The sequence below is a fragment of the Pseudorasbora parva genome, chromosome 25, assembly GCF_024679245.1.
Source record: "Pseudorasbora parva isolate DD20220531a chromosome 25, ASM2467924v1, whole genome shotgun sequence".
Taxonomy (NCBI): domain Eukaryota; kingdom Metazoa; phylum Chordata; class Actinopteri; order Cypriniformes; family Gobionidae; genus Pseudorasbora; species Pseudorasbora parva.
The window spans coordinates 6,905,319-6,920,989 of NC_090196.1; the positions used below are offsets into that span (position 1 = coordinate 6,905,319).

A 15,671-nucleotide genomic window follows, 5' to 3' on the forward strand; every position below is an offset into this window, starting at 1 on the left:
GAAAATATAGTAGCTTATAGGCAATAACTGCACTTTTGGTTTAGAATATTAGTGTTAACCATTTTCTTTCCCTATAAGTGTTTGCTGCTGCATCCTATGCCTATGGCTTATCTCGATTTCTCCAACTACGAGCTACGCCACGGATCAAACCGAAAATGCGCACTGCATTAATCGCGCATTAATAATTTAATAATAATTTAATGCCGTTAAAATTAATTTGAGTTAACACGTTATTAACACATTAACTTTGACAGCCCTACTATTTACATAAACCCCTCCTCCGACAATATTAAATAAGGGGGACCATTTTGCAATGCCGACGAAACGCTGTTACTTTGTTCAGTCTTCCAAGGGACGGGGGAGCTAGGGATCAACGGTTAAAATTTAAATCTCGCTGCACATTTTCATGGAGGAAATCTCACAATTGTCGCGAGTTCAATGCAGGATACGCACAACGGCTTGTCCTGAAAAATGGAACAGTTCCAACTTTAAAAACAGAAGCTGTTTACGGGCCATAACCTGAAAGTATGATTTCTTTTTGTGTGTTCCTGTAATAGTTTGTATTGTAAATTGTACATTGTAGCAATTAAGTATACATATGACAACGTTGTTGGCTCTGCAAACCAGTTTCTTATCCCTTTGACATGATCAATCACATTCTAGGCTGGTCCCTGCAGCGGATGATCACATATAACCAATAAAATAAAGGAATACCTAACTTGTAGGTTAAAGCCACGCTTTTCTATTGTATTTTACATGTGTGTGTATCACAATCAAACTTGCTATATATGATTGCGTCCTTAAAGGCATACATACACATAAAATCTCAATGTGAAATTCACTCACATATGATCTGGATTAAAACCATACGAAACCAAATAAATATGAAATACACCCATTAACTGTAAAACTGTATTCTACTGGGTTACATATGATTAGACTATTCAGTGATCAACTGCCAAATTCAAAAATGTAAATCTGCTTTAGCGTGTTGACCGGCGCTGAGCCAGACTGACTGAGTGAGAGACTGACTTGAGCTCAGTGTCTTTTAATGTTTATTTTAGGTTTCATACACTTCAAATTACATTACACAATCAGAAAACTGTCATATATCATTCAGGAGAAGTGGATGATCTTAGGTTGTAAATCCAGCATGCCCCATCTCCGTCAGTGTTTAAATGGGGGGGTGAAATGCTGTTTCATGCATACTGAGCTTTTTACACTGTTAAAGACTTGGATTCCCATCCTAAACATAGACAAAGTTTCACAAACTAATGTTGGACGTTTGATGGAGTATTTCTGTGTCAAACATACTCCTTCCGGTTTCTCACAAGTTTCAGAGAGTTTTTTTCGAGTATGGGTCGGCTTGACGTTAATAAGAGCGGAAGGTCCTTGTATGGGCCGTACGGGCTCTTCTCTCGGTAGGGCGCGCACGCGTGACTAGAGCGAGGGAGGAAATGCACGCCCATAAACACTCTCTCAGGTGCAGATCCAGTCGATCCAGTCGCCGCCCTCCACTTTATTCCTATGGGTGACGTCGAGCGACTTCAACGCTTCAGCACAGCATTCCGGGAAGGCAGCGCTGCATTTGAACCGATTTGAACGCAGAAATGACGGGAAGCTTCACAACATCGCTTCAGTCGCGTCGCAAAAGTGGATCTCCACCGTTCACTGCTGTCAGGACTTCACCAAATCATACCAAAGAAGTGTGTTTTTGACGGAGCGGTCCCAGCGATAAAGGTTTGGTCCTGCTTTGGAAGCAGCCGGTGAGTAAAACTGCTTCACATGTCTGTGCTGTTGGCTATCGTCGCGTGAGTAAACATCAGTAAACGACACGATCGCGTGCTTCGTCATTCAAATGCGCTAACGGACTCCATTGTTGTTCTCTGTATAACGTTACACTAGACTGACGTGCAAAACCGTTTTGCTTGCCATTGCTAAGGTCTAGTCGCATACAATAGTCCATAAACCAAATCATGTCCTCATAAACTGTGAGTAAAGACACACAAATGTTGACAGGCCACTAAATACAGTACATACCACAGAGACTGCTTCTGCTGTTTCTCCTGTTCAATTTTTTTCAGCCTCTGAATGATTCTGGATCATATATCTATTAGCTGAGCTCGATAGCGATGGGTTTCTCCACGCTTGAGGACGTCACCGCTTTGTTCGCGCTCATCATTCTTTAGCTCCGCCCACACGATACGCCTCCAGGCGCTCGTTTTTTTCCGGAAAGACTCGGTACAGCCTATATTTCTTTTATAAATATAATAAAACTAAAGACTTTTCGGAGATATGAAGGATGCAATACTACTCTATAGGTACTCAAGATTGAGTGTTTCACCCCCCTTTAAACATATAATGGCGGCTGGACGCCCACAGCCCATGATAACTTTACCGAACAACTAACACAATCATTTTGTACCCTGTTCCCTCATGTAATGCCACATTACATATATCAGGTGCAGTGGATGATCTTGTGTTGTAAATGCAGCAGGCTCCGACTCCCTGTCAGTATTGAAAACATGTAATGGCCGCGCCCCAACCACAGCTCATGATAACTTACAGATCTACATACACTTGAACTACGCGTTAAGCGAATCAGAACACAGCTGGGCCAGCTAACAAATCAGAGCCCATTGCGTATTTTTGAGGGAATTGCTTCATAGAACCGGGAAACCGTTAGACGGTTTTTACAAAAAGGGACAGGGCGCTGAAGAATAAAGTTAAAATATATGAAAAATAATGCAGTTGTTTAAAAACGAAGCATGAACACGTTACAGTGCACCCCACAAACACAATCAAGCCTTCAAAAGAATGTGTTTTACCACCCCTTTAAATATTAATATTTCATATATTGTGCACCCTAATAATGCGGTCCATTGACTCACGTCCATGGAATGCGCCACTTCTGGTATTTTGCTAGTAAATCAGCACTGATAAATTGCAGTTGTTAAAAATCGAGTACTCAAATTTAATCATGAATTGTGACAGCACTTTTTATAAACCTTAGTCAGGGTATGTGTCATCATGATCAATATAATTAAAACTACATCTAAGCATTAACACATTCTTTTAAACTCTTTCCCCGCCATTGACAAAAATGTGTTTTTTCTTCTTTGTTTTCACTGTTATATGGTAGGGGCGCTATGACATCTGAAAGAGCACAATCTCCGGATCAAAACGCAGGTGAAGAAGAAGCAGAAACAAGACATCATATGTGACCCATGCTGGCAAAAGGAGTCAGAAAGTGCACAGGATAATTTCGAGCTACAGGCAAAACAAGTGCTCTGAATCTGATCTGGATGAAGTCAAAAACAAGATTTTCTCAGCTTTTTGTTCACAATGTAGCTTTTTATGAAACTTATACAAGTGTTGATAAAAAAGGAATCCATGAAGCTAGAATAAAACAGTTTTTAGATTAAAAGCAGAGGGGGTGCTCTTTCTTTTGATATGTTGCATTTTCAGATATTCATTCAACAACATTAATACAAATAAAATTCTGGGGGCCATGAAACTTTTGTGAAAAAGATAAAAAATGCTGGCAGTGGCTGGCAACTTTTTTCCAAAACCCAGAGGCACTCAGCTGCACAAAAGTGTGATAAGAAGGTGCAGACAGTAGTTTGATGTAACAAGTACACAGTTTAAAAAAGCTCTTTACTCACCCCATATTCCCATGAATATAGCAAAGAACACCGTGGCTGTGTTGTCAAACAGATACGATTGCTAAAAGGCAATGAGACTTTGCATCAATAAATATGCACACAAAAAATAGTTACATCATGTGTAGTTTTTTCCTCACCCATGAAGAGCTGCAGGTTGTGTTGAGCTTCCAGTAGCCACATTTCTTATCACAGAGCGGACACATGACAATCTGCCCACCAATGGTCTCATTACAGATCTCCTTTCTGCAGGAGACAAGAAACACTCTTCCTGTGAACACTATACTTAACTTGTGTTTTAGGCTTCGGTGTGTTTCTGAAACGTGTCAGAGCGATCCCTAATGCAATGCTCTCTCAGCACTGCCACAACGGGCGCTAAAGCAGGCGTTAGTGTGAACAGTTCATCTTTTCACAGGGTTTCTGCAGATTTTATAAAGGACTTTATAAGACTTTTTTATAAGAGATAAACTAAATGGAACCTAAAATGTCATTAAGTTCTCTAAATGTAAATGTCTAGGAAGCACACAATGAGTTGTATTAGCAACACTTCAACACCTCAAAAAAAGAAAAAAAGATTTCTTCGTTTCATTAATAATTGTATTATATCAAGACATAAATTCGACTATACACGGTCTGTGCCATTCATTTAAACAGAACATGCAGAAGTCATATATAAAAAGTTAGTTCCACCACAGGGACCTCATTTAATGCCATGATATTGAATTTAAGATATTAAATGTGGAAGGACTTTTTAGGACCCACGGAAACCCTGTATTCAGTTTCCGAGCCTAATCCTCACCCCACGATGTTGTTGTCAAAGGTGGCCACACCATAGATGAAACAGAGGAGACCAACCACTGCGGCGTAAGACAGCATCTCGGTGTAGAAACCCAGCCAAGCGAAGTAGATGCCGATCTTCTCTCCATAGTACTTCCTTTGGGACAGGAAGCAAGACATTTAATGAAAGTGTCCATCCACTTGCTTACGGTCAGCAAACGTAACATGCATCACATTCTCTATATTTAATGAACTTTTATTTGAAAAGGAACATTGAGTTCACTTATTTAACAACAACTACAATGCAAAATATGCTTCAGCCTATTTGAGTAATAAAAAGTGATCAAAAGTGCTTTTAATATTAAGTTCACTCTACAATATTCGCTTCACTTGACTTGCGAGTGTGAGAGTGTTAAGAAAGATGTTTTAATAGATTTAAACTCATTATTGTGATTCCATCATGATTTGAAAATGTACATTTTTAATGTAAATAAATGACTGCATACATATATGGCTGTTTATCTTTGTATTGTTATACTGGTGCATATAAATGGAAATGTTTAAAGGGGAGCTATTATGCAAAATTAACTTTCATAAGGTGTTTGAACGAAATGTACCAATACACATAAGAGTCTGCAGAGATCTGAGTCACTGAGGACATTGTGGTTAATTTTCATTTTCAAAGGGAATGTCCCAAAGAAAATCGCTAAAGTCTTATGGGTTTCCACAAATTATTTTGCACCTGACTGCTTCACAAACAAGTTTTTTTGGGCTGGATTTTCAAAAAAAAGTTGATTCTGAAAGATTGGTTAATACCAACCCCAGCAAACAATTTTGTGTTTAAAATGCGTCTAAAAGCCATCAAAACAGCCCTGATGTCTAGGCTAAAATAAGGGAACATTTGGGCTGTCAGTAAGAATGTAATAGCCGTCAAACCATAACAAGTACAAACATATCAACTAAATGAAACCAAACACCTCCTAATCACTGTTGACTTTTCTTACATGATGGAATATCAAACATCTCGCAAGGTATTCAAGCAAAAACTACATGTAACCAAATTCAAGGTTATTTTGGCTAGAAGTGTGTTACTCATAGCTGGACTATATATCGGGTCTATAGTTATCCACGACTATTGCTTGCTGGGGCGCTTCGTGAGCAAACTTCAGATGTTTTTGCCTATTTTTACTGTTGCTGCCCTCACTATCAGAATTATCGTAGTTAAAAAAAATTGCACATGTACGTCCTTTGAAGTCGCCCACTTGAATGGGACTCATGAGATTTCTGATAGCACGTGAAAGCACCGGAGACCAGAGATATGTCAATATATTTATCCCGATATGCTCACCGTCTGCGTAATTCATAAACGCTCATTTATTATGCACAACACCGTCAGATGACTGAACATATAAGACTGGACAGTGCTACCGACACTTTCTGACGTTTTCAGTGCGTGAGATTGTCCTGTTTTGTTGTTGCCGGTATGCCGGAGCACGAGCTCTTGAAGTTCCCTCCATTTGCATTTAAAGGGACACACAAAAACAGCACGGTTTTGATTACCCCAAAAAGTGGCCATTTTAACTTAAGATGATCTGTGGGGTATTTTGATCTAAAACTTCACATACACACTCTGGGGACATCATAGACTTATTAAATATCTTGTTAAAAGGGGCATTTTAGGACCCCTTTAAATATCATTCCTCCTTGTGTTCATTTAGTAAAAAACATGTACAATGATACCGATTTCAGCTAGATTTTCACTGATTAAGCTGTGTTACCTTTTTGAATTTCTGCACCCTAGTGCTAGTGAATATCAAAACAGGTTTCATGAAACCTGTTTTGATCTATTGTTTGAATTAGCATTTATATTATTCATAGATGACACCTACGTCACTACTAAATAGAACGCCGCTATATAATTACGGCCAATCTCGCCCGGTGGCCGCCTGAACTGCCCATTTGAATGAGAGAGACAGACAGAGATACCTGGAGAAATGTTCTATTTTAGGCTCCTATCCTTATTTGTTACCCCCGGTTTTCTTTTGTCCGTTATTTAATATAATATATCTTGTACATAACCCCTCCCAGTACAGTGGAGTACCGATGCATATCAATATGCTGTGGCTTGCATCGTGTCAGCGGGAAATTTTTCGGCTCATTATTCTCTCATGCATTTACAAATACAGCGTTTTGACTGAACCTATTCTACTTCTGCTGCATGAGATGAGAACACATTTTTAAATTTTATAATTTATAAACCTGGGTCTTAAAAGAGTCTGCGTTTGTGATATATGTCCTTAGTTTATGCAAAACACTCGCTGGATGCGTTTTTCGAAAGTTTTTCAACAAACATTCAAGAAGTTAACTTGAACCTACTAAACAGAAGTTATTTTCCTACAAAGGCTGTTTAAGTTGAAGTTTCTTCTTGATTGAAAATAATAATAATAATAATATAAACAGCAGATCAAGATGCATTTTTAGCTGTTTTTCTGAGCCCATTTTGACAAAAGGAGGTTAAATATGATGCTCGGTCTCACCGTATGAGGTTGAGCGGCTGCTCCTTGTAAAAGCAGCTGAAACGGGCCCAGTGTTTATACAGGGAATAGCGTTCGCTCTCACAGTTATCATCCGGAGACCTGGTCCAGTACCTACACTACAAACACACACATCAACATTAGTGCTTTTCAATGGAGCGAAACCACAGCAACATCTACTCAATAGGTGTGATGGCTTTCCCATGTAAAAGACCTACGTCATGCAGAGGGAAGGCAGAGGTGTAGGTCCCGTTGTTCAGAAGTCTCTTAATGCCCTTTTTTTCCTTGTCTTCTTTACTGTATGGAATTCGAGAAAGGATGTAATATACCTACATGGAGAAGAACACAAGCCAAGCCTTCGTTACAGGGCAATTCCTTAGTAAAATCAGTGTCTACTTTCAACTCTGGACATTTAGAGTTTAGTAAGACCAAGATGTTGATTTAATATTATGAACTGTAATATCTTTATATAAGTAATGTAAAATATTCCTGTGTCATTTAATTATTAAAGTAATTAGGGGCCAAGCACTAGGAGGTGTGTTACACTCCCCTTTGGTGCTGCTGGGCCCCTAATAATTGAGAACAGATTATAATTGATCACCAAATCAGCATATTATAATGATTTCTGAAAGAGTGTGTGACACTCAAGACTCTATGTCTTTATGTCTTGGTTTTCTTACAATCCTGTTCCTCGTGGACGGAGGAAAGAAGGTTTCTTTATCCTCGATGAGGAAGAAGTCGATCTTGCTCTTGTCAAACGTGTATGTGAAGTAATCCGGCTCGGGATTCATCACATGATCGGGCAGACGGTAGGGCGTAAACAGCCAGCTCATGGGCACTTCTTTTTTGGGTGGAATATCATTGGCTTTAAAAGGCACTTTGATTTTCAGAACGTCTGCATATGTTGCCAGCACTTCCCATGGCACGTGGATCTTAAGGAAGTATGTCTTTCCATCTTCCGACTCCTGCAAAGACACACGTGATATTTGAGGAAAGTGGGAACTTGTTTATGACTTTTTACTAATGCACAAATCTTTTAAATGCACAGTGACAGGTTAAAAAATGAACACTGCATCAGCACCGCCATTCACGCTTCAAGAGAAATACATTTTTAGTAAATCGGAATAGTTAACATAGTTATGGTGTTTCTATTGTTCAAAACTCAAAGGTCCAAAATAATTTGGTGTGTGTAAATGTTATTATGAAGTTCACTGCCCCTCTAATGGATACTAACAATCCTTTAGATCGCACCCAGCTAAACAAATACAATGAATATACACTGCCTTGGATTTAAATAGGCAAATGCTTAAAGGGGACATATGACAAACTGATTGATTGAAAACACTGTTTCTCCACGCTCGGCTCGAGCAGCTGTAGCGACAGCAATGTCTCGTAAGCAATGCTAGTTCATCTGAACGACGGACAAGGCAGGCTTTGCTAAAAAGTCAAATCTTAATAAGTAGGATGGCTCAGTACCAACTGTTGGTGATCTAGCTTACAGTCTCCGGCTTGTACTAATACTGGATAAAAGCAAGATGGCAACATAAAGTCAAAACAGAATTAAACTAAACGACCAATTTGTACGTATTTGTACAAGGTGGCTAATTCGTACCATCTCACTCGAATGTATTCGTAAGATTTGTCTACACTGCGGTGATGGGTAGGTTTAGGGGCAGGGTTTGAGGTTAGGTCATTCATACAAAATCATACAAATTGACCAACTAGTCAAATTCGTACAAATTGCTGTGAGATTGGGTTGGTTCTTTTTCCATGCAGCAGATATTCTCTGGCTATGTGGACGCTATTGTCAGAGTCCAGTTCGAACTGAACACTGAGAGACATACACAAAAACAGTGTGTTTTTGCTCAATTTTAGCTATTTTAACAGGCTATAAAACATGATATGTGGGATATTTTGAGCTAACGCTTCACATACACACTCTGGGGACATCATAGACATTAAAGGAGGCACAATATGTCCCCTTTACGAGTCTATGATTGGATGATTATTGCAGTGATGTTTGTGTTTCTAGCATGTTATATGTTTGCAACAGTTCTTCTAACTCTAACGGATGGAGTGTGTAGCTTTTCATTTCTTAAACAACCATGTAGGAAGACACATCATGGCCATATTCTAGGATAACAATGTCATGAATACAAGATCTTGACCAAAAATGTGCACACCTCTTGATAGAAAAAACATCACAACGTTTATTTCCATCAAAAGGATGCATACATTTCTGGTCAAGATTTTGGTCAAAAATCAAGTGCTGATGCAGTGAGAAATAATCTGATGACATTTCGATGTCCTGAAAGGACTTTTTGGTGGCATAGATGATTTCAGGAGTTTTACTCACAGATTTGTCCTCAGTCTCCAGGTTAAGTCCGGCTTTCTGTAAGTTAGCCTCAAACTCCTTCCTTCGATCCTGCATGAAAGATCAACAACACATCTGACAATCACAGATTTGGGATTTTGGTGAGATATGTACTCTACAAAGCACAAGAAGAGTTTCTGCTAACTTTTTAAGTTAAGTTACGTCTTCTTTAAGATTGTTTCTGTCTGCAGAGCTGTATGTGTGTGAAGTGTGTGTGAGTTCCTGGCCAGGCCTGGTAAAGCACATCATTTATGAGCAACAAGAATGTGGAAGTACACAAGACTATGACACACACACAGTGGTGTGAGACTTTACAGATAAAGGCTGACAGCACAGGCAGAGTTTGGGGACCACTAAAGGAAATGCTGCCCATCTGGACGACAGAGTTGAAAGCTTTTTTACTATTGTTTAAGTGTATGATTGAAATTAATATAATTACAGATTTGTTTATTACTGATATTGTGGTGGATATACACCAGTCAGGCATAGCCATTGTGTTGGTCCCCCTTTTGCTGCCAAAACAGCCCTGACCCGTCAAGGCACGGACTCCACTAGACCCCTGAAGGTGTGCTGGGGTATCTAGCGTTAAGATGTTAGCAGCAGATCCTTTAAGTCCTGTAAGTTGCGAGGTGGGGCCTCCATGGATTGGACTCGATTGTTCAGCACATCTCACAGATGCACGATTGGATTGAGATCAGGGGAATTTGGAGCCCCATGCGCAACAAACTGTGATGCTCTGTGTATTCTAGGCCTGTCGTGATTGGTCGATTCACCCAGCTGACCAATCACAGTGGTGGAGGGGCAGGACAAATACAACACCAACCAACTGCTTGTACAATGTCAACAGATGACAACAAGCATAATAACGTTTGTGGTGGAAACAATTGAATCATAGTTAATTTCTGCCACAACACATTTTAAAATCACTTAAAACAAGAGCCAGAGCGAATACTCTGCATTATGGCTGCCAACAAATATTCTTAATTCGAATATATATTCAAATAGTTTTTAAAAAACTGATTTTGAAGAACAAAACAAAAACGGACAAAAACGCCCGTGGTAGGCGCCCGAGGCGTGGCTGCATGCTTTGCTCATGTGCGCGCTCGCGTGCCTGAGGGTTCAGGAGCAGGTCACAGGAGTCGCACTGTCAGGCACAAAATTGACGAAAATTGATGAAAATTCAAAAAATGCTGAAAATTGACGCGTCTTGCATGGAAGATGGCAGAAAGTGCACAGCTCAACTCGACCACAGCAGAGAAAGTGATTTTAACCCTCCGAAATCTAAAGCCATGTCTGGAAGTACTTTGGATTTTGGTCTGTAGGAGGTAAAATTGTTGAGCCACGAGATAAAGTTGTATGTAAGATACAGTTAGCATATTACCATGCCTCATTTTATTATTATTTTATACTGTACTGACTGAAGAGATATTGGATGAATAAAGGATAAATGCACTGCTTTGATTATTCACTGGTTTGATTATTCACCGTTTAATGTCAAGGAAAAGTTCTATGTTTACCACAGCACAGCTCGCTCGGAGCGTTCAATATGCTGTAAAACTTTAATTAATATTAATAATATTTGTTTTAATCACTGATGAAGCCTGCTATATTTGGTACAAGAGCTTAAATTGCTTGCACAAAACTCTTGATCAGCAGCACTCAAAGTTTGTTAATTTAAACCGTTATGTGCAGAGATCGTGAGCTGAGGGCGAGAGAGAGTGAGGTGTAAAACATAACGCTGCGCTGCCAAAACCCTCTCAAACAGCCAGGCATTTTCAGCTGGCTCAGTTGAGACTCTTTTCTTGCTATGATTAAACAGAGCGTTTCAAGAGAGAGGCTTAAAACCAGTGTAGAAAATAGCATATTACTTCATTATGATGTTTCTGAATGTAAAAATGGTAACAGGCAACAGTATAAAAAAAGCCAGTTCATGACACCTTTAAAGTTGTATGACAGTTAGTTGTAAAATTAGTTTCATTTACTAACACGTTTTTTAGCTTTCAGAAAGTCAACGCTGATCCCTATTCCTCAGGATTAGGAAGTAGGATGAGTCATTGTTTTGTAGAATGGCTATTCAGTTTACAAGTTAGTCATTTGTTTAGGCAAATGACCCTTGAGATCTTGGGCCCTATCTTGCACCCAGCGCAATTGACTTTGTACACCAACGCATGTGTCATTTCTATTTTGCACCCGCACAAAGCACGCTTTTCCCTCCACAGAAGCACGTCCCTAAACTAGTGAATGAACTTGCGCTCCCTGGGCGGTTCAGCGCAAAAAAGGAGGCGTGTTCCGGCGCAAACAATCCCTGGTGCTATTTTGCTGTTCCATTAAACAGTTGTGCCACTGAACAGAAAAAAAAACTAGTCTAAAGTCAGCGGCGCGTTGCGCATTGTTCATTATGCTATTTTAAGGGCGCATGCTTGACCATAATGTATAGCGTGCACAACGCGCACACACTTTGCTCATGTAATCTACACAGATGCAACAGTTATTTTTGCAAATCATAAATTGTTACACTAAAAAAAATATTAACACATTGTGGTGTGCCACGAAGATGTGAAAAAATAGGCATACATCTAGCTTACAAATTATTCAGGCTAATTGTAGTAATTAAGGATCAGACCTGTTTGCCCAATAGTGGCAAGACATATATGTATATAAGGACATCTGACAAATTGGTTTGTCCGTCAAGACCCAGGAAAAAAAATCGACTGAAAAACTAAAAAACTGTTTAACCGACGCTATTTTGGGTGGGTTTCTCCCATCCCCATACAACACAACTTCTCTGTCTTTCACTCCCTTACGAAAGGAAAATATATTTACCAATATATTACTTGAAATATATTTTAATATATTGTAAATATATGGAATAATATATTGATGGTATTATAAAATATATTATATATTCATGTAATATATTGCAAAATATACAAATGATTGCCGCTTTCAATATATTGCAATATATTGAAAGATATAAATATTAATTCCCATATATGTGAATATATTGCCTAATGTATTGCATGAAATTTTCCAATATACAGCAATATATTTTTGTTTCGTAAGGGCTGCTCTTACAAGAACGTGCGCCTGGTAAATACGCCATAATAATAGCAATCCATAATGGAACTTGCGCACCTGCTTTTAAAGGGAATGTTGAATGCCGCTCTGATTGGTTTATTCACGTTACGCCCAAACCACACCTATGAATAATGAAGCTACTTAGGTTAATGAAGGTTACTTAGGTTACTTAGATTTGCGCCGGGCGCAAGAGCCATTTATCCCGCCAGGGAAATAGCAACAGCGCCGAGACCCGCCCACAAAGTTACTTGCGCTTCGCGCTTTGACACTTGCATTTCAGATCGTTAAAATAGGGCCCCTTATCTCACAGGTCACAGGAGGACGCAAAATGATATATGAACACATAACAGAGTGGATAACAAACCTGCTTCTTTTCTCCATCCTTGTCATCGATGTACGACAGAACGAAGTCTATCCTGCGTAGGCCATCTCTGAAGTAAACAGAATCCTTGCTCTGCTGCTGCTTATCCACCTGCACACACACACACACACACACACACACACAGGGTTTATTTGAACAAAGTCACGCTTTTATACAAAGTACTGCAGCTTTAGGGTGAGGTTTTCTATCTTTTGAAAGTATTCAAGCTAATACATGCGTAATAATTTCAAGATACCCTATTAAATATCATCACCGCAAAGAGTGCATAGAAACAGAGCTGTGTGCATGTCCAGACACTGTGATCTTATCTATATCTATCTCCTAACTCCCACAAAAACAATGCAATCATCCTGCTACACACAGGCTTCATGCGCGCACAAACCCGCAAAAATACTTCAGCACAAGCTGCATTTTAAAGGAAAGCCAGACTTAAAGTTCAGACACATTAACCATAACTCTACAAATGTTCAGAATCCAGTCACTTCCATAGGAATCCACACAATCGGGAATTTCTTTATACAAATTTTGCACCAGGTTTAAGAGCTTTGCTTCATGTATTGCCAATTGTCAATGGAGAATTGACATTTTTTTGCCTGTGAAATTGTATTAATGTGGCCTAACCTTTAGTCAAAAGAGTGTTTGTGTCTAGAGCTTTCAATGACGATATAAATCATCAATTTTTATTAAAAACTAAAGCTTTTTTAGTATGCCAAGAATATTTATGTCACAGCTCTGGTGTCTAATGATATTCTGATCGTTACAGTATAAACCCAATGCAGATTATCGTCTGCCGCTTTAAATGCTCAAGCTCAGTTAGGTGGATTCTGATTGGCTGTCAATTTATTTATTGTTCATCAAGCTGGAAAAAGTTGTTGTGAAAGTGATGGTATCTAGCCTAGAAATCTAGACGCACCCTAGCAGCAGCAAATTTAATCTGCCCGCGAGTGTCGTCTAGGAACTCTCAATACCATTCTGAGCTGTGTTCCTCAAAATCTGGACGGGCCAATCACATCATGTATAGAGTCGGCGGGCGGGGCCATAATGACGACGGCCGAGTTGCGTTTGCGTGCTTCTAGTTAACACAGAAACTGGCGAACGGCGGTCTTTTGAATCAGCTTTGACCGCGACTCTGGAAGACTTGGAGTTAAGCTTTTCTCTGAGAAAAGAACAAAGAGCGGCACTGAAGTCATTCTTAAAAAGGGAAGATGTGTTCTGAGTTTAGCTGACCGGATACGGCGAATGTTTAATCTGTCAACGAGCTCTGCTTCACCTTCGTTGCTCTGGTTGGTGTAGCGCTATCCTATCGCGTGCAGAGGGAGTTTGAAAGACAACCGTTTATCCGCCCCTCGGATTGAGCCGTCAATGGTGAGTTTCCAGACCAAACATCTTCATGTGGGTCTGGCTTGTCAGGCTAGATGGTATCGTTCCTCTGTGTCATTATCGTTATAGTTGTGTGAATGTCCATATTCTCACAGAATTAGAATGTTTATAATTACAGAAGTTATAGTTATTGTTATAATGAACGTTGTTGGTGTGAATGGGCCTTGACATTAACTCAAACCCTGATTAAAAACCCAACATTCATTTATGTGTTATAAATATTTTTCAGTCAAAGATATCCCCTAGAGGAGGCTTTATCATATTTTTCTTCATTTCAAGGAATAATTGTGTCCATAAACTATATAGCCGAAGTGTACATGATTGTGATTCTATAATTGGAGATACATTTGGCATTTCAAAAAGTTAAGGGAAAAACTGTTCACAAACAGAAATTCCTTCCAGTATCTTAATCTCCTTGCTTCATTTACAGTACAGATTGTTTCAAAGCAGCTTTACGGTGATAACAGTAATATAATGCAACAAGGACTGTTTTGGCTGCTTGGTTTTACAGCAGGTCGGGAAAATTCTTTGCTTTCCTAAAACAGTATTTTATACAAATGCTGTCATAATACAGTATTTTATACAAATGCTTTCATAATACAGTATTTTGGTAATTTCCACAGATCCGTGTGAACAGGAATCAGGAACTGATTAAAAAAGTTACATCTGTACAGAGAAAATACTTCAGTTGTAAACATACTACATTTTCATAATTCAATGCTTGCCAAACATAAGCTACTTTCCTTTTTACTGTTAACATTTTTTTTTATAGTGTTGGTTGTCAACTATGTTCTGTCAATTCTGTTACATAATGTCAACAGTGTTACTCTACCTTGATAACATCCTTTGATTGTAACAGAATTGACAGCCTTACACTTTTTAGCCAAAAACTCCACTTATTAGCATAAATGCTAAGAGCACATGGTACTAATGAAATGACGATTAAAAGACTTTTAAACAAATCACTGTGTGATCAGTGATACAATCTATTTTCCTTTGATATTGTGGTAACATTTTTGACGTTTAACAATTTAGTCCCTCCAGGATTTCACAATATTTTTTTGTGATTTTTGCGATGAATATGTGGAGGTAATTTCCAGAAATTTGCAAAAAATTTTGCAATGTTTTTTTTTTTTTTAAAATAATTAAGATACCACATTTACCATATTATGTATCATGTTAGATGCACAATAGTCATACACAACAATAGAACAAACAAAATGCACAAATCTTGTTTATTTTGTTATCTTACACAAAAAGGCCAGTGGTGTACTATTAGCTTTAATAGCATGATCCCTTAGGGTGGGAAATATCAGGGAAAGTAAATACAGCAATAAGCAATTGCCTTAGGCTATATAAAAAGTTCTCAAATAATTAATTACGGTAATCAAGTTAACAGTCAGTAATAAAATAAGAACTAATAAACAAATGATATGAGGACAAATAACAATGATAAATAAATACAAAAATGCTGTTTTTTTATT

The 15,671-nt window shown here is 38.7% G+C and overlaps 1 protein-coding gene across 1 annotated transcript in view; it reads right to left on the reverse strand.

Moving 5' to 3' along the window:
- ano5a (anoctamin 5a) overlaps positions 1 to 15,671 on the reverse strand; it is a 55,001-nt gene that overhangs the window by 19,518 nt on the left and 19,812 nt on the right. The window contains exons 3-10 of the mRNA XM_067436130.1: positions 12,790 to 12,897; positions 9,330 to 9,398; positions 7,654 to 7,938; positions 7,192 to 7,302; positions 6,977 to 7,092; positions 4,462 to 4,596; positions 3,803 to 3,908; positions 3,666 to 3,726 (exon numbers count right to left, since the gene is read on the reverse strand). Of these exons, the coding sequence (XP_067292231.1) occupies positions 3,666 to 3,726; positions 3,803 to 3,908; positions 4,462 to 4,596; positions 6,977 to 7,092; positions 7,192 to 7,302; positions 7,654 to 7,938; positions 9,330 to 9,398; positions 12,790 to 12,897 (991 nt within the window). The remainder of the gene's footprint in view (positions 1 to 3,665; positions 3,727 to 3,802; positions 3,909 to 4,461; positions 4,597 to 6,976; positions 7,093 to 7,191; positions 7,303 to 7,653; positions 7,939 to 9,329; positions 9,399 to 12,789; positions 12,898 to 15,671) is intronic.